The sequence below is a fragment of the Castor canadensis genome, chromosome 10 (assembly GCF_047511655.1).
Source record: "Castor canadensis chromosome 10, mCasCan1.hap1v2, whole genome shotgun sequence".
Lineage (NCBI taxonomy): Eukaryota > Metazoa > Chordata > Mammalia > Rodentia > Castoridae > Castor > Castor canadensis.
In genome coordinates, this window is record NC_133395.1 from 74,644,911 (window position 1) to 74,668,326 (window position 23,416).

The following is a 23,416-nucleotide window of genomic DNA, read 5'->3' on the forward strand; positions in this document are numbered from 1 at the left end:
CACTGTCAAGGTTGTATAAGTCAACTGAATTGCTATTCAGATAGCAAAGAGATTTGTTACTAATGCATCTGCCCCACAGGACAGCTACCACCCTAGATAGGAAAGGACATATCCAAGTCACCCTTTAAACTTAGGTTTCATTTCTTAAGCAGCAAAAGACTTGAACACTTGCAATCCAAATATGTAATGTTTAATATGCAAGTTCTTCATAAAATAAGATAATACATTCAAAAGAATTTGATAGGAAATTTCTAAGGAAAGAGAAGTAAAATTTCATCTCCTACCCAGTCACTATCCCAACCTCTAGATTCAGAATATATTAGTCCAGATGTGTTCTCATCAGTACATTCAACTATAAACTGGTCCTGTGCTTTCATTCAGCCTCCAGCACTTACCAGCTCAGGGCTCAGTTTCTCATCTGTAAAACTGAAATAATAACTATAAGACCCACTGCACAGGAGAGTATTATAAGCTGCATGAGATAATAAAATGCTAAACAGTGTCTACACAAAGCAAATGCTCAAAAATTATTAGCTCCTCCTCTCCTTATGTCACTATCATTAACTGCTTCATGTAAAATCAAAATAAATTTAACTAATGAAAGCAGTAAGATATATTACTTGGATTTCTCTAGGTAGAACAGACGGCTTATGTGACTTCTTGAAAGGTTACATAAGACATTTCTTGTTATCAGGTAAACAATTAATTAGGACTTAGCACTGTTCTTAGTTGTAAATACACACACACACACACACACACACACACACACACACACACACACATTCCTCAAAACAACCCTTTGAGTAGGTCCGATTACTCCAACTTACAGATGAAGAAGCTGAGGCTCAGCAAGGTCATAAGTCTCACAGCTGGTCAGTGGTGAAGAGATGAACTATGGCAGTTTGGCTCCAGTGTCCAGCACCAACCTCATGTCATACAGGATGCAATAACACAAGCTACCATAGGCTATAAGGCCAAGCAATACTGCAGTATGAAGGCAGGTACATTGTCATGGTTGAGGCAGCACCTATGGCCTGGAGAACACCCCTGGACGGAAAAGATCCCAGGAAAGCTATCCTGCGCCAGAATCCAGGACAGAGCCAGGAACCAGAGACCAGAGAGGAGCTGAGCCCTGAAGTCAGGCCACAGGGAACACTCAGGAATTCTGATGGGGAGCCAAGCTCAATGCCAACCAGTTCATACACCGTCTGGGATGGGAATCCAGTTCTGAATAATGCTAACCTGAGCTTGACAGAAAGCCTTACATGGGAACCTTGACTAAGGGGAAGGTGAGGAGAGATAGGTGGGAGGCAGCTGCTTTGGGGCAATAATGCAGGGTAGGCCCTGGTCACTTCTGTCCAGGTGATGAATTAATCACAAATAAAAATTAATATGGTCACAGTTCAGAGTCTTATCTGGTTCAACTACAGATTTGTACAACCCTGGACAAACTGTTTCTTCTCCCTCTCCCAGTCTCAGGTACATTGATTATATGGTAGGCATGTTATGTCTGCCTCTTCTCATGGGAGAAATAGACTCTTTGGGTTGCAGGACCCATGTATACATACAGTTCATAACATTTTTCAGGTGTATTAATACCTGTGCCCGAAAAATGTCACTAAGATATAGAACTCACCTTATTTATCTCCCTCTGTACTTAAATTTAAGTATGTATGTAAGGCAAGGGTACACACAGTATCTCACTTAAAAATTAGTTAAAGCCTATACTTGAAAGTATGTACTATAATTTCTAAATTCATTAAACAAAATTTTAATTCTCTGCTAATAACTCTTAGGTAGCACCTTAAATTCATCAAAAATAATCCTCTATCTTGCCAAACACACACATTGTAATGCACACGGCTTTGTAATAATGAAATAGCACAAGGTGAAAATGCAAGGGCTGAAAAAATTTGAACTTTAACTTCATCCTTTAGTGATCCTGTGACCTTGGTAAAAATCACTTAACTTCTTTAAGGCTAAATTTTTTTGTTTTAACAGGAAATATCAACTTTGCTTACCAATAACAGCATCACTGGGAAGATCAAATAAAGTGAAAATGCTTTATTAGCCATAAGGAATCTTAAAATCATAAGAAATTATTATCATTTTCTCTGTGGTAGACTACCATAGTACAGTCAGAGCAGATAGTACTGTGTTGATAAAAGAAACATTATACCAATTATGGAACTCAATGAAGCCTTAGTTAAAAAGACAAAAGCAGTATTTTGAAATATTGTCTTTCTCTCTCACATGCTAAACTGATCAAGTGCAAAGCCCAAATGGTAAAAATTTACATGAGGTTCCTGAATGCAACCAATGGTCAAAAGGCAATGACTGAAATTTAGAAAAATGCTGCCCTCCTTCCTCTGTCCCCCAGTCCTGGTTTCTGGATCTGAGCACACAGGAATCTGACAGCTTGGTCACCTGTCAGGCCTTTTACCTGGTCCCCAGCATGCCCTTCCTCATGGTGCTACCTTCAAGGTAACAGTAATCAAGCTTTTGACACCACGGTGACAGAAAAGCCTTTCACAGACTGGAAAAAACAAGCCCAAGATTAGGATATGGTAAAACTGTAGAAAACTATGATCTCCAAGTATGATGGTTCATCTTGATTGTCAACCTGACTGAGAAGTACCCAGGAGATTGGTAAAGCAAACCTCTGAGTGTGTCCTAAGGGAATTTCCAGAGAGTATTAATGAGGATGGCACTATCCCATAGGCTGGGAAGTCCCTTCCCTTTTTCTTCCCCTTTCCCCTTACCTTTCCTGCCCTCCTTCGAAGACACACCCTCCCCACCATGATGGACTGAAACCTCTGAAATTGCAAACCAAAATAAAGATTTCCTCCCTTAAGTTATTTATGCCAGGCATTCTGTCACAGAGACAAAAAGTCTGACTAATATAAAACCAAGATTTTTAAAATATCTACTTCCATGTCAAAATGTTTATTTTTTCCTCAAAATGATTTTGAAACCCTATTGGATCAACTTAAACTATTATCTTTTTTAAGCAAGTCTATAGATTGCCCCTAGAAATTCAAAATCTATGTTGACCACTATTATGTTCATTCACATAACAAAAAAGAAAAAAATGTGTTAAGTGGTGAAGGATGAAATCTTTATAGTTCCTGCTAAGTATGAAAGAACCTCAGGAAGAAGATTGGATTCAATTACTAGAATTAGTACCTGAGTCCTCTTGACCTCTTTCTTTATATCTTCAGACAGCAAAGCAAAAGCTGGAAGAAAGAAAAAGAGCATTTTTACATTAAAATTTGTAATTTGGGTTCACTATCACAATCAACAGTTTTGCTTATGAGAAAAAGAAACACTCTTAACAACACATTTTTCTCACTTTTAAGCAGCTGCATCGCTGCACACTAATAATACTGCTGGCTTTCTCCATCTCAGACCTAAAATTACTCATCAATGCAAAGCCAACACGCTTGGGCTACCAAGCAAAAGAAATACCACACCAAAGAAATTTAAATCTGTGTATACCATGTACGCCTAGAGATATAAACCACAAAACAAAAATGCTTATGAAAGAGTTCTTCAGAATGTTGATTTAAGTGCCTTCTCAAACAAAGGAAAATTCCTGAGAATCCAGAGGGAAGAACAAATCCCAACCTCGCCATCACTGCCAAACATAGCAGGCACCAGAACTAAATTTGGAGTAAGCTTTTTCTTAGAGGCTATGAGGATGGAAGTGTGGTGCAGACGCTGTTTGTGCAGAGCAAGAGTTACCAGAAACCTAATGAAGTGACGGGGCAGGACGGCAAGGGGAATTAAAGCTACTCCCCATTCAGCACGATTTAATGTTTTGAGTCAGAGCCCATAAATAGACAGAGCTCTCCCTAGAGACACATTTATCCTGGGCATTAAAAATAATAACCATAACAATATGATAGAAACACTATGAAAATATAAAGCAAAATGATAAGTCAGTCAGGAATGTTAGCTAACAATATCTCATACCTTAAGGGTACAGAACATTGCTCCTAAAGAGCTAAGATCAAAGTGTTGGAAAGGGTTCACTTCCTGCAATCAGCATCCCCATGAGGAAATGGGCCCTACCACACTGCAGGGATGCACTAAGAGGGTCAGAGAGGCGATGCTAGGGAGCAATTATGTCATACAAGGACTGTCTGTGCCAGGGCTGCCTGGGGGACAGAGGAGACCCCACTCAAACGCAGGAGACCACTCCACCCATCTGGATCCCTTCTATCTAATCCCTGCTTGCCCACCCACATCCCCAGACAGCCACTGCCTCATTCTCCATTAACATCTGCTCAAAGAAAATAATCTAAAACATACTCACAGTAAAAGGCAAATGACTAACATGGTTTAATCGTTTCCATTTCCAGAATGACATTTCAAAAGACAGGGCAAAATTGAAATGCAAGCCAAGGGAACTCTGTGTGTGGAATTTAGATAAGAGCAGATAGTGACAGACAAGGCCTCCCTGAGACACTTCATCTACAAAAAGCAAATCCTGAACTCCACACCCTCCTTACCCCTCATGATGCTTTACTTTTCATCAGAGAACCTATCATCAACTGACACAGTATATATTTATTTATCTATTGTTTATCTTATACATTAGTGCATTGTTAAGTTCCATGAGGGCAGGAGTGCAGGTGTATTGAATGTTTGTCCCTACACACCACACACCAAGAACACAGCCTGCACATAGAATGAGCTCAATAATATCAAATGAATAAATGAATGAGCAATTCTTCACTATGGCCCTGGGGTCACTTCACTTACAGGCTGCCTATTCCTAACACTAGGCAGTGCCGATCCAACAGAATGGAGTTCACCTCCTGTCAATTTATTCTCACCAGGATTTAATCCACATTCTCACGTTTTTAACATACATGTGTGCACGCACATGAAAAGCAAAGGCCAAATCATTTATCAAGTTCTAAGAAGAAAGGATAACTCCAAACGCCACTTAAATTCTTCTTTGGGGTTCTTAATATTTCGGGTTTATTTCACTTACCTCCAGATAATCTGTGTATCTTAAACCTCCAAGAAGATATTAAAAATCTGAATTATTTGAGAGGCATAAGGGGTTAGGGATGGCTCAGTGATAGAGCCCATGCTTAGCATGCACAAAGCTCTAGGTTCAATCCCCAATATAAATAAATGACTAAGCCACATTCAGGGAGGTTGCAAGGTGGTAACATCACTTGGCACCACAGCATCCCAGGAAGCAGAACTTGTAAGATATGAATACTGTAGTGGAGCTAATCTGTGATTTTAATTCAAACATCCACCTGACACACCCCAATCAATTCCTCTGAACTTTTTTATTTGCATATAATAAAACACTGTGACATTTACAAATGTGCTTATGTCTTAATTAGATTCACCCCCTTCATCATGCTCCTTTATCTCCTCCCCTTTGTTCTATTTTCATACAGGAATACAAAATATATCCACCATGTTCCTCTTTTGGAGTGAGCTTTTTCTCTCGCTCCCTTGTTGGAGCGAGCTTCTTCTTGGTCCTGGTTATTACTGAACCTAACCGGGGCTAACGGGGGGTGGGGGGAGGTGGGGGGGGACGGGGACTGGAGATGCAAGAAAGGACACAGGATAGACAGAAAGTTGGCACCAGGTGTGTAGAGCACTTGGGTGGAGACACACAACCCTCATTGCTTCTTTTCTCTATTATTCTCTTCATTTTACTCTGCTTCTTTTTTCTATCTTTATTCTTTAAGGCCTTACTCCTTTACAGTTCTTTAAAACCTTGCTTCTAAAGTCTTTCTTTAAAACCTTGCTTTAAAGTATTCTTTTCTGTTCTTTAAAGTCTCTTTCCTTAGACTCGCTCTGTCCCATGTTTTCTTAGCTTTTCTTTAGCGTAATCTCTCTTAAAGTCTTTGCCCCAGACCTGCATTGTCCCATGTTCTCTCTTTAGCTTTCGTAAAGCCTTGGTGCTCAGACTTGCACTGTCCCATGTTCTCTTTAGCTTTTCTTTAGCTTAGCTTTCCTAAAGCCTATGTTAAAGTTCTCAGTCAAACTTTCTATCAACCCCTCTCTAGCAATTTCCCTTTAGCAATTTCTCTTTGGCAATTCTTTTCCCTTTCAAAGCCTCCCACATCAAAAAGCCAAAAGCCAAAAGCAAAAGCCCAACGCAAAAAGCCTCCAAAGCAAAAACCTCGCATCCTTCTTCAGTGAGTCTTTTATATCCAGTGGAAAACAGGATGGAGCAGTGGTTCTTGGGGAGTAGTGTGACATTGTAATACAGAAACCTGCATTCCTGCTCCTCTGAACATAAACAATTTAGGAGAAGCAGCTGTTCTGCATTTTCCTCTTCTGTGGCCAGGGCTGTGCCAATTTCAGCCTACACATAAACATCTCAGGAAAAGCAGTTGAGCTGCATCTCACCTTGCTTATGTTCAGTTCTCATAGGCTTCTCATAATCCACTCTCCACAGTCCTCCTCCAACTTCTCTGTTTATCCTCCCTTTTCCTATTCACCATAGCACAGGACCTGTTTTATCTCCCTGTCCTTCATTTTTTAAGTGTATATTGATTGTTCAAGGTTTCCCCTTGGTATTTCACACATGTATATATCACACTTTTATCAGATTAACCCTCTCTATTGCTTTCTCTTTTTCTGTCACCCTGCTCCCCTATTATTCAACAGTTACAGTACATTGCGTTATACTATCTTCATGCACAGATGCATTGCATTTCAGTATTATTCACTGTCCATCATTCTCTTTTCCTCTCCCATCTCCAGTAGTCCCCTTGGACAGACCCACTACCACAATCGTGTTCTCTCTCTCAGTGTATGTATATACACATATACATACATAAATTCATGTATATTTACATGTGCATTTATCTTACAGGTCTAGTTTCCACATATGAAGGAAATGATACAACTTTTGACCTTCTGAGCCTGGGTTACTTTGCTCAACATGATGATCTCCACTTCCATCCATTTACCTGTAAGCAACATAATTTCATTCTTCTTTCTGGCTGGTAATACTCCATTGTGTATAAATACCATATTTTCTTAATCCATTCGTCAGTAGTGGGGCATCAGGGCTGTTTCCAAAGCTTGGCTATTGTGAATAGTGCTGCAACAAACAGGGGTGTGCAAGTGGCTCTATTGAATACTGGTATGCATTCCTTCAGGTATATGCCCAGGAGGTATTGCTGGATTGTATGGTAGGTCTATTTTTAGTTTTTTAAGAAACCACCATACTGCTTTCCATAGCAGTTAAACTAATTTTCATTCCCACTAACAGTGTATGAGGGTTTCTTTTTCTCTGAATCCTCCCCAGTATTTGCTACCATTTGTGTTACTGATGACAGCCACATCTGGTATGATGTAGAACCTTAATGTCATTTTGATTTGCATTTATGGCCAAGGACACTGAGGATGTATTTATTAGCAATTTATATTTCTTCTTTTTAGAATTGTCTGTTCAGTTCATTTGCCCATTTCTTCATGGGTTGTTGATTCTTTAAGAGGTTAGTTTTTTGAGACCATATATTCTCATTATTAATCCTTTGACAGATGTATAGCTGGCAAAGATTTTCTCCTGTTGTGGTTGTCTCTTAAGTTTGTAACTGTTTCCTTGGCTGTGCAGAAGCTTTTCAGTTTGATGCAGTCCCATTTGCCAATCCTTTCTCTTAATTACTGAGCTACTGAAGTTCTATTCAGAAAGTTACTACCTATCTCTGTATGTTCCAGTTATTCCCTATTCTTTCCTATAGGAGTTTACAGCTTCATATCTTACATTCAGTCCTTGATCCACTTTGAATTGATGATAGATAGAAGAACTGAGATGCTGGGATCTAGTTTCAATCTTCTACATAAGGAGATACAGTTTTTTCAGCACCATTTGTTAAAGAGGCTATCTTTTCTCCAATACATGTTTTGGGCTCCTTTGTTGAAAATCAATTAGCTGTAGTTGTGTGGGTCTGTGTCATCTATTTCGTTGCATTGGTCTTCACATCTGTTTTTATGCCAGTACCATGCTTTTTTATTACTATGGCTCTATAATATAGCTTGAAGTCAGGTATTGTGATGCCTCCAGCATTGCTCTTTTGCTTTGGCTAGTCAATGTCTTTTTTGTTTCCATATGACTTTAGGATTGACTTTTCTACTTCATGAAGAATGCCACTGGAATTTTGAACAGACAGATTGCTTTAAGCAGTACAGCCATTTTCACAATATTGATTCTGCCAATTCATCAGCATGGGATGTCCTTCCATCTTCTAATGTCTTCTTGGAGCTCTTTCTTCAGTAATCCATAGCTTTGTTGTATAATCTTTCACTCCCTTCATTAAATTTATTCCTACATATTTTAATTTTTTTCATACTATTGTGAATGGTATTTGTGTATGGAAATGCTACTGGTTTTTTTGTATTGATTTTTGTATTTTGCTACTTTGCTGAATGTGTTTATGAGATCTAGAAGATTTTCAGTTTTTAGGTATAAGATCATATCATCTACAAATATGGATAATTTGACTTCTTCCTTCCCTATTTGAATCTCTTATATTTCTTTCTTCTATCTTATTGCTCTGGTTAGGAATTCCAAAGATGAGGAGCGTGAACACTCTTGTCTTGTTCCTGATTTTAGAGGAAATGGTTTCAGTTTTTCTCTGTTTAGTACAATGTTGGCTATAGGTTGGTCATATACAGCCTTTATAATGTTCAGGACTGTTACTCCTATTTCTACTTTTTTCAGAGCTTTTATCATGAAATTGTGTTGCATTCTATCAAAGGCTTCTTCTGCATATATTGAGATGATTACGTGTTTTTTTGTCCTTGATTCTGTTTTGCGTGCTGTATTACATTTATTGATTTGTATATGTTCTACCATCCTTCCATCCCTGGATGAAACCTACTTAATCAGGTATATGATCTTCCTTGACACATATGACCCACCAAACTTGAGCCAAGAGAACATTAACAACTTAAACAGATCTTTAACAAATAACTAGGTTGAGACAGTTACAAAGAACCTCTTAACAAAGAAAAGTCCAGGTCCTGATGAATTCACTGCTGAATTCTACCAGACCTTTAAAGAACTAATATCAATGTTCTTCAAACTATCCCATAAAATACAAAAGGAAGGAATACACCAAACTCAGTCTATGAAGCCAATATTACCCAAATACTACAACCAGGTAAAGATGCATAAAAAAAAAAAAAGAAGTTATATGCCAATATCTCTGATGAACACAGATGCAAAAATCCTCAATGAAATACTTGCTAACAGAATCCAATTAATTCTTATTCCAAACATGGACAAAGATCTCTGGGTGAGAACATCCTCTTTTATCAAGTAAAGTACATTCTCAATTGAACAGGTTCAATTACATCATCTAATTACCAGTGTTTACTTTCACCTGACTTGTTTTAGAGGCCAGATGGCTAAGACAAGGAGGGGTGTGTCAACACATCTGGCCCTTAGGACACAGACCACAGTGTAAGAAAGGCACCTATTCTGTAGTGGCTCTGAAAAGGACCATGCATTGCCTATACAAGGAAGTAGTTAACACCATTTGCCCATGTGACTGTGTAAAGTAGGAAATACATAGAAGGAAGACACTGTCAATACATCATGTAAATCCCACAAATCCTGCCTGCTGAAATCAAGACACCATCCCTTCATTCAAACAAGTTTAGCTGAGCTAAAGTTAACTGGATTTTAGCTATATCCAAAAATATACACATCTAAAGCTTTAAAAATCATTTTCTTAAATCCTGCTATTTCTCATCACTCTGCTGTGAAATTAAAAACTCCTTTTCCTCACAATAGATGTAATTAGATAGTATTTAAAGCACAAAAATAAGAAATGCATCAATTGCTTTCCATCACAAGAACAAATCATATAGTAAGATAATTCCCATTACAAACACATTTTTCTAAAAGGGCCAATTGGCTTTATCTTTACATTTCCATAATCTAAATCAAACAAAGGAAATTAGCAAAGAACCAAATGTATTTTGAAGGTAAAGCATATCCTATACCATTGATAAACCTAATCTTAAAATAATGAATCATTCACAGAATTCCTACCAACATAGTCCCAGTTTCATGGGAATGAAGGAATACAGATAGATGAAGAAAGTGAGAAAAATAGCAAGTGAGATAAGAAATTGCCAACCACCTGCAACGATTCTATCAAGATTAATTTTGTACTGCTTATGTTTAGTCCTAGTTACTAAGTGTGTCTTAAAACTAGTTCTATACATAAATATTTTTCCTTTTCATAAAGTGGTGGGAAATAGGTTGCTACATTTCTTTTTTCCTTTCTGTAGTCTAAAAAAGTGCTGGTTTGCTACTCAAGTGAGTATGGTGGGATACAAAAAATGAAGCTATATAAACCACAGCATGACTGTCAAGTTTGTGAATTGTAAGAGTGCTGTACTTACATGTAACTCTCATTCTGTAAGTCACCAGGAAGACTGAACGGGTGGCTTCATGTCTTTATGAAATGTTCAATATCTTTTATGCATATGATGGACTTAATTTTTCTTGAATATTAAAAAAGAAAAAAAGGCAATCACACTGAATGTTTAACACTATGGCCCTGGACTAGGGAATGAGAGAAAGAGATAGAGGCAGAGAGGAAGAGGACCCATTAATTCATGTCTCCCCAACCAAAGGTACACACAGGAATGACCACCTGGGGTTTAATGTTTGCTGTTTGGTTTCATGCTAATTTCTAGAATCAGCAGGGAAAAATATTCTTGAAAACTTGGCCTTGGTGCCTTAATGTACAGTTGAAGAAATATTACAAAGTAAACCATGCTTTTATGTGCGAAACTGCTGTTTAAAGTAATTTTCTCTTTTCTGCTTCCAACACGAATTCTGGTGACTGAAGACAGGGAACTATATTTAAAGTGCAAATCAAGGCAGGCACCAGAAACCAGACCTTTTTCATGATAACTTTAAATAATTCAAGCCAATGGATGTGTTAGCACACCTATATGGAGAAATAAATCAAGATCTTATAACTAACCTGGGACTAAGATTTATCGACTAGACTAAGCCCCAGAGCACAAGAAAACTCAAGGAGTTAATTGCAGTGCAGTTAAGCAATGCTAATCAACTATCTTTTCTGGCTCCTGTGAAGAGGCAAAGGACCAGTCTCCTTCCTGACTTGGCTTTTATTCCAGTTCTCCTGACTTGTCTTCCCAAACTCTCCCTAGAACACCTATCATAGAAACCAAACAAAATCCAAAACAACAACAAACACCCAGGCGCCAAATAACCCCACCTCAGAGGGACACTGTGGGAGTAATGAGAGGATACAGAAAGCCTTCGGTGCCTGGTCTGGCACACATAAAAGCTTAGACAATAGCTGGTCATGCTGATGAGTGGGACAGTAATGACTGTCAGGCAGTCAGTGCCCAGTTGGTCACATGGCCTGCACAAAAACCAGGATGGAGGGATAAAATCTGGTATCTGGTGCAGTGGCTCTGCCACTCAGGCCAAGGCTCCCTGGGACATATCCTGGAGCTCAGGCTCTCATCAGGATGCCATGCAGACTTTGTTCTAATGCACTGTGGGAGAAAGCCTTTGGGGCTTCACTTTCTTTCCCGTGACCTACTTACAAAACATTTCTGTTTCCGTTCCCAGAGCAGCTGCGGACTCCAGGGGCTACCCTTCCCTGGAGCTTTCCAGGTTTAATTCCAGGTCCTCAGGAGGAGGCATTAAGCTCCAGGATACACAGCCTAAAGACAGTTTGCTTGTTTCTAATTACAGGACTTGACATCCATGGCAGCTAAGAAACAAAATCAAACACATGCACGGCCCAGCAACAGGGGATAGAGATGCAGCTGCTTTTCCTTCACCCTCCCCAAACGAGCCCATTGTCCCCAGTTACAGGCATGCTGGGTAGCAGCTCCATCCACCACCATGGGGCACCACTGACAAGTCAAAGGGTGGAGGGCCATGTCACTCCCACTTGGGCCAATACAGAACCAGCCCAAGATACCTGAGGATCAAATGACTTAGCAAGGGTGATGTTTGGGATGGCCTAGAGTGTGTGCTCAGTGCTGTATGTACCAGCAGCTATTGTCATTAACATTAGTCATCATACTTCCATTTTCAACAGACAAGTCACTGTCTGTTGTATACCACACATTATGCTAAAGATGAATGTGCAGCTCCATGGAGCTCATGGATTAACAGGGGGAGGAGCCATCAGTCAATCCACAGCCCGGGGGGGAGGCGAGGAGTCCATGGCAGCCACTGGCCACCAAAGGGGAGGCATCTCCCCAAGCAGGAGCAGAGGGAAGGGGAGATTCCAGCAGGGAAGCAGGGCTTCGAATGGGCTCCATGCACTGCATGAGGCAACAAATTCCACGCACAACATGGTCTATTGATCAGATGCCAAGGGGAACTTGAAACAGACTTGTAACACAAGGCCCAGCAAACAATCCCTGTGTCCAGGACATGGATGCCTAAAGGAAGGTGTGAGGGAGAAAAGACCAAGGCAGAGCATCTGCAGGGAAGGAGTTACTGGAGCTACAGAGGAGGCAGAGAGAAGGGGCATGATGAAAGGGGTGAGGATTCGGAAGTCTGGTTTTTAATTGGGCCTGAGAAGCGTTTTGAGGAACTTCAGGAAGGGAATGATTGACAGATTTCTGGAGGTAGTATGTGGACCAGCTATAGGGGAAAGAAAAGAACACAAACATGCCAGCTAGGAAGCCACTGATGTCAGGAAAAGATAGATCTGGACTTGAATTGAGGTGGTTTCAGTGGGCTGTGAGGGTGAAGGAGCAGGAGCTGCAGCAGAGGAGGCAGACAGTCAGGTGGGAGGGGGAGAGCCCACTTGGCCCTGCAGCCACAGGTAGGAGAACAGGACTGTGAGCAGGCGTGGGGAAAGCTGTATGCCTCCCAGCACCCTGAGGACATTCAAGTGGAAATCTCCAGTAGTAGCTGCTCCCAGCTGTGGAACAGCACAGCACGTAGGGTGAGGTAAGAGGTCCCCACATTGTCTCTGCAGTGCAAGGGGCCTGAGGCCACAAGACTCGACCTGCTCACCCAGGACAGCAGGTGGGACAGAAACCTCCAATACCTCAAGAAAAACTGTAAGGAAATGGAAAGCAGTGGCCACACAGGGAGAGAAGCAGGAGAGAATGATCTTGTTTAAGGGATTTTTAAGGAGTTTTTCAAGGAGCTGTGCCCTTAATGCTGCAAAGCACAAGAAAGATGTCACAGTAGGAGACGGAGCCCACACCCTGCTGAGGTAATGTGATACAAGGTCAAAACACAGCCTAGACCAATATATTCTGTGGGCCAGAAGGTAAATATATTTACAAGGACAGTAAAGGAGGCAGAAAATGGGAAATAATCATAGATATTTAAAAAGAAAAAGATTATTTACTTCTTTGATTCATATGTCATTTCAAAAACTTACTAAGGATATGAAAACCCAGAAAAGTCAGACTCAAACAGTTTTGCGGGGAGAGATTAAAAAATCCATCCTTATAAGAACATTCCAGAGCCTGAGTCACAGACAGTAGGAAATATCCCTGGACACACAGCCTATTCCAAAGCACAATGAAAATCAGCACACAGCAAACATTCAAACACAAGGAAATCAGCTCTTTGTACAATTCCTTTAAAGTATAACCATACTATTGAATGTTAACTAGCAGGCTTACTTTATAAAAATACCATGTACACTTAAGTGCTGGCTTCTCATCTATTACACAAGGTGAATTTTTAGAAGACCGCTGTCAGTACCATGTCATCTTAGATATTCTTCTGTGGTTTTTTTTTTTTTTCCATTTTGCTTTGTATTGTTTTGCTTTATTTTTCTGAGAGAGAGTCTCATAGCCCAGACTGGCCTGGAACTCACTACCTGAAATCCCTGCCTCTACCTCCTGAGAGCTAGGATTACAGGAATGAATCACCACACACAGACACAGTCTGAGACATCCTAAGTCTTTAGGAACATCCTTGTGTATGGTCCAAAAGCCTTGCTATAGCAACCCACTGCTCTAATTTTTTAAACTCATGCCCCATAGACCAGAGTCCCTTCAGGAGAATGTGAAAGTCTGTCAGATGATGTTGGAACCAGAGAAAGACTTCTTAGTCTGAGTTCTGGGTAGACAAAACACCTGACTGATGAGTATTAGGCCTTATTTCCATACTTTGCTCTCTCCAAAAACCTCTTCATTTCGTTTTAAAGGCAAAGCAACCATGAATCATCTTCACATTCTTTTGATGTTCATAAATATCACCCAATAACAGTTCCACCTTATACCTGAGCCTAGGGTGGTTCAGGCAGAGTTCCCACACCTAACTGAACATACAATTCACCTGGACACCTTGGGAAAAATACAAATTCACAGGCCTCATCTCAGACCTTCTGAATGTGAAAGCCTGGAGCTGGAACCCAGGCATTGGGCTGGATATGGTTTAGGCCACAATGTGGTGGTGTCAGAAAGCATGAGACCTTTAGGAGGTGGGGCCTAGTGACAGATGATCAGGTCAGGGGGTGCACCAACCTCAGAAAGGAGCAGTGCTCCTCTAACAGCAGGTAAGATCTCAAGGGGCTGGATTAGTAACCTTGGGAGCAAGTGGAACAAAGCAAGGCCACCCCTGGGTCCAGTCCCTCCCACAGGGACCTGCTTGTCTTTCTTGTGTTCCCACCATGTGATATGGCTCATCGTGTTATGACATAGCATGAGGTCCTCCACAGATGTGGCTTGGACTTTTCAGCCTCCAGAAGCCTTTTTTTTTTCAACCCAGCCTCAAGCATTTTGCTATAGCACACAAATAGACTAGGACACCAACAGTCTATATTTTATCAGCCAGGGGCTTCTCTAAGACACTGAGGTGATGCTCATGTGTGCTACAGCCTGACACGAATCGGAGCTGATAGCTAGCTACACAGGAATTCAAAGGAACTGAGCAGGGTTACCTTCACAAACAAGCCCTGTCCACTTAACTTCCTTCACTTCATTTATCTCTTCTCATAAACAAAGTACAAGCTCCTCCACAGCCATCTCAAGGATCCGAAGGAGATAAATTCAACGTGATGTCTAAAAAGCTTTGAGCTTCTTACAGGAAGTGATAATGTAAACTAAAATATATCATCTTTTCAGTTTCCTAGCATATTCTATTAGGAGTGAAGATAAGTCATATCCCTAGGAAAAAACAGCCCTGCCAGGCTTGAGATGCATGCAAATCTTATTTGATGAGACGAACTCTCTTTTTTGGCCTAAACCCCCAGTTTTACATCATACAGACAATGACTGCATTCTCCCTCATTCCCTACTAAATCTCTAGCACACATACATTTTGAATAAAAGCTCAAATGAATTTATCTTGTCAATTAAGGCTCTCTTCCTTAAAAAAATAACAAAACTCAAATTGCCACTGAGTGCAATGACCCCAAGTTCCTCCCAAGCCAGACCTCTCCACTGAGCTCCAGAACTCAGAGCAACGTCCCAACTGCTCACCTGACATAGAACCTTAATGTCTCACATCCACCAAACCCAACTTGCCCAGAACCTACCAGCCACATCTCCCCCTAAAATGAAAAGTACATTTCAGAAAAGTGACTGGGTATTTAATGTCACAGAACTGCACACTACGATTTATTATACTTAATAACTTTTGTGTTGTGCACATTGAACTATGATAAAATTGTTTTTAGGTCTGGTCCACCCATTAGTCCCCAAGTCAATAAGCAGCACCCTCTCCACCAGACAGAAATCAGTGACTCATCTTCCCCCTCCCTCCTCTCAGCCCACCATACCAATCAATCTTAGGGACTTAGAGACCCAGAAGCATCTCTTAGCTGCTGCATTCCAGCAGTCATCTCATGTCCCCACATGCACACAGCCCTCCAATCCCAGCTCCCCGGAACTACCACACTGAGCTTCGTAACATGCAAGTCAACCAGGCACTGCCCCACGGAAGCCCTTCAACAGGCCCCAAATCTGTCACCCAGCCACATGGTCCTGCCTCATGGCCCTACCCGTCTCACCAGTCACTCTCTCAAACTCACAGGTTGTCTGTCCTGTCTCCTAGTGCCGCCTGCACCACAAGCTCTGCTCCATTGCTGGCATGCTCTCTTTCTCCTCCACTTACCTGCTTGTCTGAGCTACCATGTCACTTCTTCCAGGAAGCCTTCATGGAGCACTTACTCTAAAGTTTTCAAGCCTCAGCACTATTGATATTTTGGACCAGATAATCAATTATTTGCTGGCAGGGCACATCTACCCTGTATACTATAGGATGTGCTAGAACATCTCTGGCTCTGGATGCCAGAAGCACCACCTGCAACACCATCCAGCCAAGAAGTCTGCAGATGTTGAAAGATATTCCCTGGTCGGGGGGGCGGGGGGAGACCATTCTGATGAGAACCATGCCCCAGACCAGATGAAAGTCCTGTATCTCCCTGCAACATGTTTACAAAACATCCTGAACTCTTCCACCAAACTCAGCATAGCTGTAATTGGTTTCTGGTGTCATTATTATCAAATGCCACCTTCCCTCCTCCACTGCTAACTCCACGAGGGCAGAGCCTGCACCACCCCAAGGCTTGACAAGAGGTCATCAACAACTACTGTTGAAGAAATGAAAGCAGCTTTGGGTAGTTTTTCCTTTTGATACTCTTTTAGTACTACTTTTAAGTCAACACTGAGTAGCAATTCAAATGGGTCTGTATACTGAGAGGGGTTTCTTTGGGACTGGCTTAGTGAATAGAACTTTGAAATCATGGTAGTAAGGGGGAGACCCTCAATCAATAACAGATATGGTGAACTCCTAATGCTACCTACAACATTCCCCTATCACAGGAAAACATGGGAGCTACTGGAAATTAATGTGAGTCAACTCCCTGTATAGCTATCCTTATCTCAATTAGCAAAAACCCTTGTTCTTTCCTATTATTGCTTATACTCTCTCTTCAACAAAATTAGAGATAAGGGCAAAATAGTTTCGAGGGGGTGGGGGGCAGAGGGAGGGGGAGGGGGTGGGGACAGGGGGAGAAATGACCCAAGCATTGTATGCACATATGAATAATTAATAAATAAATAAATAAATAAAAGAAAAGATGGGAGCTAACCCAGAAAGGCTTGTGTTGAGTGTTTTGTGAAAGTTTCATGTGCAACCAGTCTTGAAATCCGATGGTCCAAACTATCAACCCTACAAAGTGTCTTCTGTTCATTGGGTTTCCTACAAGCTGGTCAGCAAGATGCTGAAGAAGTTGCACATGGAGACACCCGAGACCTTTGGAGTAAGTCTCATCAATGAGCTGGTGGAGGATTTTTGCAAGTGCACCAAGTGGTCTGGTCGGCAATCCTTTGTCTACATCTGTGACATTATCATTGAAAATGATTGCCTCCCAATGGACAATTTTGCTATCCATCTAATGCCACAACTGCTGACCTTGGTGAATGACAGTGTTCCAAATGTTAGAATGGCACTTGCAAAAACATTAACACAAACTCTCCTAGAAAAAGAATGTTTCTTAGCCTCTACCCGCTATCATCAAGATGCTGTAGAGCTTACCGTCATGATACTTCAGATGGACCAAGACCACAATGTCAAGTATTTTGCAAGCAAACATCCTGCCAGAACCAAAATCGCTGAAGATGCCATGAGCGTACCTTCCTTGACCTACTAGAACCTCAATGTCCTTCATTTTCCATGACAGCCAAGTTTCAACCTCCCCTTAAGTGTCTGGGACAACTATGGGTGGGAAGTAGAGACCTTTTACTAACTCCTTGCAGGTGCCAGTTGCCTACACCCAGTACAATTTTAAGAGTCAAGAGAAACTACAAGAGTCTTTATTCATGTTGTTAGACTTGTCATGGTACAAATTTTCCTATCTAAGTACAATTTATTAATAAAACAATTGGAGAGATGGATTATTTTCTAGATGTTTATTAATGTAATTTGTGAGTAAATACAATTTGTGACCTGTGTTAATGATTTAGTATAAATGGAGAAAGTAGATAAAAATATTCCTTTTAAAAAATAGAATTCAACATTATTACCATGCCTCCAAGAGTGATACTAGAAATAAAAAGGCTTTGAAAAACACATATCTTAGGAAAAGCTTTACATATCAATTACCCAGTATTTAAAAAGTAGAAAATCTCAACTAATGCCAGTTTGCATGTATAAAATCCAAGCAGAAACTAAAAGGTCCTGAATAGTCTCAGGTGGGAATATAGCAAAAGTCATCAGTTTAAGAATCATACAAATGCACTAACAGAGCTATGCAAGCAAAGCAACACATTTAGTTTATTTCTTGTTATTTTTTAAGCCCCTGTGCTTGTACACCTGTTTTCTGCAAAACCTCCCCAGTGAATGCTCATGATGTTCACTCAAGTACATGGTGTTTTCTGATCTAGAAGCTCCAGAACAACCATAGTCACACCAGTGTGTGCACACAGTCATACTAAATTATGACTTCTCACCTTAGTGAGCATTAGCCTGAATTTATACTTCAATTTTTCTTTCCACATAGGGGGATGATAATCCCAAAAGAAATGAAATGAGCCACCTTGGATACGCTGTGTTCCTGTCAGGGGAAGCAGGGAAGATCACATCTTCCCCACCCTCCAAGAGCCCATCCAGGAGGCTCAAGTGTCCCCTGACAAGCAAGACCTATTCATCATGAAGCCAGGACATTTAGTCAAAGGGAAACAGGAACAGTGTATCCTGTCCCCAACTCTTGAGTTCCTTCACTAAATTCACACCTGTATTTCTGACAAGAAACTCATGACAGAGCTAGTCTCCATGCTGTCGGAGAGGCTAAAGGCAAGATCTCAATATTCATCCAGAATCAGGTTTAGAGTAAACTCTAAAATCAGAAAAACACCTGACTTCCTTGTAGGAGGACATTTTTTCATTCCTCCAAGGAGATAGTTGCTTTCTTCTATGTATGCTCAGAGCACTGTAGACATATACTTATATATGAACACATCTCTGTTTATCATTACAATGAGGTTTCTTAAGGTCTGGGATTCCATGTCTTTCCCATCGCCACCATTTTTTTTTTCATTGTGCTCGGTGTGTGTGTGTCTATATTGTGGCATTTACAAAAGTTCTTACAATGCATCAAATACATCATATTTGGAGTCACTTCTTTTTCATCAGTTCTTTCTCTGTCCCATGGTAAGCTTACTTTCAGGTCTTGACTAGACCTGGAGTGAAATATTCACAGTTGGAGTCTTTAATCTTCCTTCTTGCCTTTTTCTCTTCTGCCATTCTAGAATTTTCCCACTGATATTTCTTTCTATAATATGTGTGCCATTACCTTTGGATATAATTTGGCTCAAAGACTTTCTTATTTTGTTATTACTGGCAGTAATAATAAAATTTATATTCTATGTAAAATAAATAAATAAATAAATAAATAAAAAAGAAAAGATGGGAGCTAACCCATGGGATATCTGTATATTGTTCATAAACAGGAATCTGTGCAACACCAAAGATGAATTACACATAGTGCTACGAGAGAAAAAGCAGCATTTACAAATTACCCACTAGTGCGAGTATGCCTAGAAATTATACTCACTTGCTTTATAATATGTCTAAAAAGAAGCAAAATCTCTGGTCCTAATACTCCAAATGAGGCCAGTTATCAGGACTTGCTCCAGTACTGGGCCTGTGGTGTTTGCCCCCCAACTCAAAGCATGACTGCAGACTACAGGGTCAAGACTTGACCAAGGGGGTTGTGCCAACTTGGGGGTCCTCAATGACCAAAAATCTATCTAGAAGATTAAAATCAGTACCAGTAACACCTGTGTACTGCTTAAGAAATAAAGAGGGTTTTAAAAAAATCAAAAAACATAAAACAACCTGGAATTAGGTCTGATGCTTGCTGTCTTAAAATTTCAGACTGACTGTATTGAAAGAAATCTGAAATACTTGGCTCAGAACAAAAATCATCCCTGATGTTGGCAGGTGCTAAAAGATGCAATCTTGGCTTATACAGAGAGGAGACAGGGCTGTGAAAGATAAGAGCTAATATCTGTCATTTTACCACTGATTCAAATCAATTTCTTCACAGAGGTATCAATTAGGATTAGGTTTGGCTGTGTATAACTCCTGCAATGCAAGGCTGGAAATAAGTGATAAGGCTGAAACAGAGCTCTGTATCCATCTGGCACCCAGGCTGCTTCTACCTTTCTGTTCTATGGTCTTACTATTGGCTTCCATCTTCAAGGTCACCTCATGGTCACAAAATGGCCTCCACAGCACCAGCCACCATATTCACATAATAGGTAATAAGAAGGACAATGGAACAAGGCAAATAGGCCTACAGCCCAGCTGCATCAGCCACTTCTAATGAGCTTTCCCAAGAGCCCCACTCAATAATCTCTGCCGAGCTCTCACAGGGCACTCCTACATACAAGGGCCACTGAGAAATGTTTCATATTGCTACCATCACCACCACTCCACCCAGACTTTAACCCTAATATAATCCCAATGTGTTTTGTCAGTCAGGAAAATAGGGACAAAGGCTTATTGGGGAGGCAGCTAGCAGCCACTGCTACACTGCAATTGAGACAGACTAGGTTAGGGACAGTCTGGGACTACTGCTCCCCATGTTGGCTCAAGGGCTCCTCCCCCTGGCTCACAGGTGTGAGGAGCCAGGTGATGATGTATTTTCTCCCCACCTCCAAGTTCAAGGTGGTATAACAACAACCTACCAAGAGACCCTGGCCCTTCTTTTTCCCAATCCTCACCTGGCAGGATGGCTGACTCCCCCTCCCTCAGTAAAGCTATCCTACCTCACCCCATCCACATGTTCTGCTTGGAGTCTTCCGTTTGGAGCACCAGGACCAAGATCTCCTGAGAACAACAATTGCCAGTAACACAATCAGTATGTTAAAACTGTAGGAGACAGAAAAATTTTCCAGGATTCAGTCTAGTCCATGCCGCTGGTTTTAAATGAGAAGAGTGAAGTTCAAAGTCACTAAAAGCCATGCAGCTAAGAAATGGTGACCAAGAAGCTTTGAATCTGATTCAGGAACTGGTGCCAGACTTTAGAACTGAAATTGCAGGGAATTCTGTCTGCACACGCACAGGGTTTAAAATAAACTTTCTATATTGACTTTTCTAGGAAAAAAAAATGCTACAGCGTGGGGGAAAACTATCACACAGTCAGACCAATCTTAGAAGAGAACATGCAGGATATTTATGAAGTGTTGGGACTATTCACATGCCTCAGAAGTCCTGCCATCTTTTCTCTTTCAACAAAGTCTAAGATGATCACGAGTGGGGACCACATCTTTGTACAGCTCAGTGCCCCTTCTCTAGCATCAACAGTAGAGCTCAATAAAATGTACTCGTGATTTACACCAGACCTCAGCGAATACAGCCTCCTGTCAGTACCGATCCATGAAAGCCAATTCACAAAAGCCCAAATGTCTCTCAGGGACCTTTTAATGGGTTTTATGTCTTATTTATTGTGCTTATCTGACAACTTCACAGGACTAATGGACATCTCTGAAAATGTGTTGACATTTCAGTTCATTCTGAATGTCCTTCATTGTATTTTCAAATTTGGACAGTGCAAATATTCCCATAAGGGTAATAACATAAATACACATAGAAATACAAATGTGCTTGCCAGTCTATATATTACATATACTATATACACGTATAGATATTCCCCACTATGGCATTATTAAGTGCAAGGCTATAAATAGAATGTCAGTGTCAGCTACCACCCACCCATTTGGTTAGATGCTAAACTTCCAGGCAACAAGCCAACTGATGGAGCCAACAGTCACCTAGTCAATTTCCCACAGCGCCAGCCCCCCTCCCCCTCCTTCTCCCAGGGCTACACCCAGCAATGCTTTCTGCCACCAAAGATCTCCAGCCAAATTCACCTGCTCCGAATGATTGATTACAGCCTTCTGGGTCCAAGGTGCCCTAACATTTTTAATTAGGTTGTTGCCAAATTAATCATGCTTGTGAACAATTAATTACCAAGTAATCTCTCTCCATTTCCCAACACTTACAGAAATGCCAGGAGTACACAAAGAAAAAAAGTCTCTTATTTGGAGAGCTTAAATCAAACCAAAAATGGGCTGTCACGGTTCCAGTGGGCCAACAAAAGCAGTATGCAACACGCTACGTCTTTTCCTAAACTGCGCCATTCTGCCATCGCGAAAAATCTGAAATTACTGCCTTTTCACGGGCTGGAAACACAAAAGAAGTTTGAGTTCAAGGACAATATCATTGTAACAGTCTGAAAAGGGAGTCATTTTTTGCCCAAGCTTTTAAACTTGAACAAACCTCACTATAAGTCAATTGCGATGACTTAAAAACCAAAAACAAACTTATTTTTTATGAAAAAGGGGGAAATGGACCCCCCTACCAGAGGAGCCTGCAAGCACCGTTTTCAGACGGGTTCCCCAGTTTCCCGCGTGAAGATCCAGGGCTGGAGGGAACGTCCCCACGGCGTCCCCGCGCCACGTCCGCTCGCCCCGCGGCCGGGCAGGGCACCGCGTCCCCTCCGGGTCGCGATCGCGGAAAGGCTGATGGAGCTGGCAGGTCGCCCTGGGGCCGGGTCCCACGGCAAGCGCAGCGCGGCGCGGGGCGGGCGGACGCGGGCGGCGGAAGGCAGAGGGGCGGGACCGTGCCGCGCGTCCTCTTCCAAAGTTTCTCGCAGTTGCTCGCACAGTTCCTCTCGCTTCCTGTGGGGGTGGCGCCCGCCCGCTTGCCGGCTCCCGGCGGAAGGAGGCGGGGAGACGCGCGTCCCGGCCGGGCCGCGGACCCGGGACTCGAGGGGCCGGCGGGCAGGCAGGCGGGCGCGCCCTGGGTCCCACCTGGGCGCCGCGAGAGGGCGCTGCTGCGGGCGTGGAGCGGCGCGGCCGGGACCGGACGGGTCGGGGGCACCGGCGAGGCAGGACCCGGACGCCCGACCGTTCCCTCCCTCGGTCCGTCCCCGGGCCCCCGGCTCGCCAGTGCGCCCCGGGCCGCCCGCCACTTACCCGCGGAGCAGGTGAGGAGCGCCAGCAGCGCGGGGAGCGCCAGGCGGCGGCCGCGGCGGGCGGACGGCTGCATGCCGGCGGCGGAGGCTGCGCGCCCCGACTGCGCGCGGGGAGCGGAGACGCGCGGAGAGCCGAGCTGCGCGGCTGTCGCTGCCGCCGCCGCCCTCCGCCGCGGCTGACCCTTCTCCGCCGGCTCCCCTCCTCCCTCCCGGCGCCGCCGCGCCGGCTCCGGCCGCGCCCTCTGGCGGTCGGGAGCGGGAGCGCCCCCGAGCGCGCTTCCAGACCCGCTGGCTCGCCGCTGCCGCTGCAGGGTCGCCCGACCGACGAGCTGCGGGGAGAGGTGGCCCCGGACGGCGCCTTCCTCCCGGAAAAATGACCTCGGCTGCCTGCGGCCGCCAGTGTCCATCCTTCCTCCCCAGCACACCCCCTAACCTAGGCCCCATCTTCCATCCCC

The 23,416-nt window shown here is 42.5% G+C and overlaps 1 protein-coding gene across 3 annotated transcripts in view; it reads right to left on the minus strand.

Annotated features, from left to right (window-relative positions):
* The window catches only part of B3glct (beta 3-glucosyltransferase), a 119,639-nt gene extending 96,564 nt beyond the window's left edge, over positions 1-23,075 (minus strand). For 2 of the 3 annotated variants that reach the window (XM_074043600.1, XM_074043599.1), the window contains exons 1-2: positions 22,963-23,075; positions 3,187-3,236 (exon numbers count right to left, since the gene is read on the minus strand). In XM_074043600.1, the coding sequence (XP_073899701.1) occupies positions 3,187-3,236; positions 22,963-23,035 (123 nt within the window). In that variant the 5' untranslated portion in view covers positions 23,036-23,075. The remainder of the gene's footprint in view (positions 1-3,186; positions 3,237-22,962) is intronic. The other variant, XM_074043601.1, reaches the window with a different exon arrangement.
* Positions 23,076-23,416: the final 341 nt, after the last annotated feature.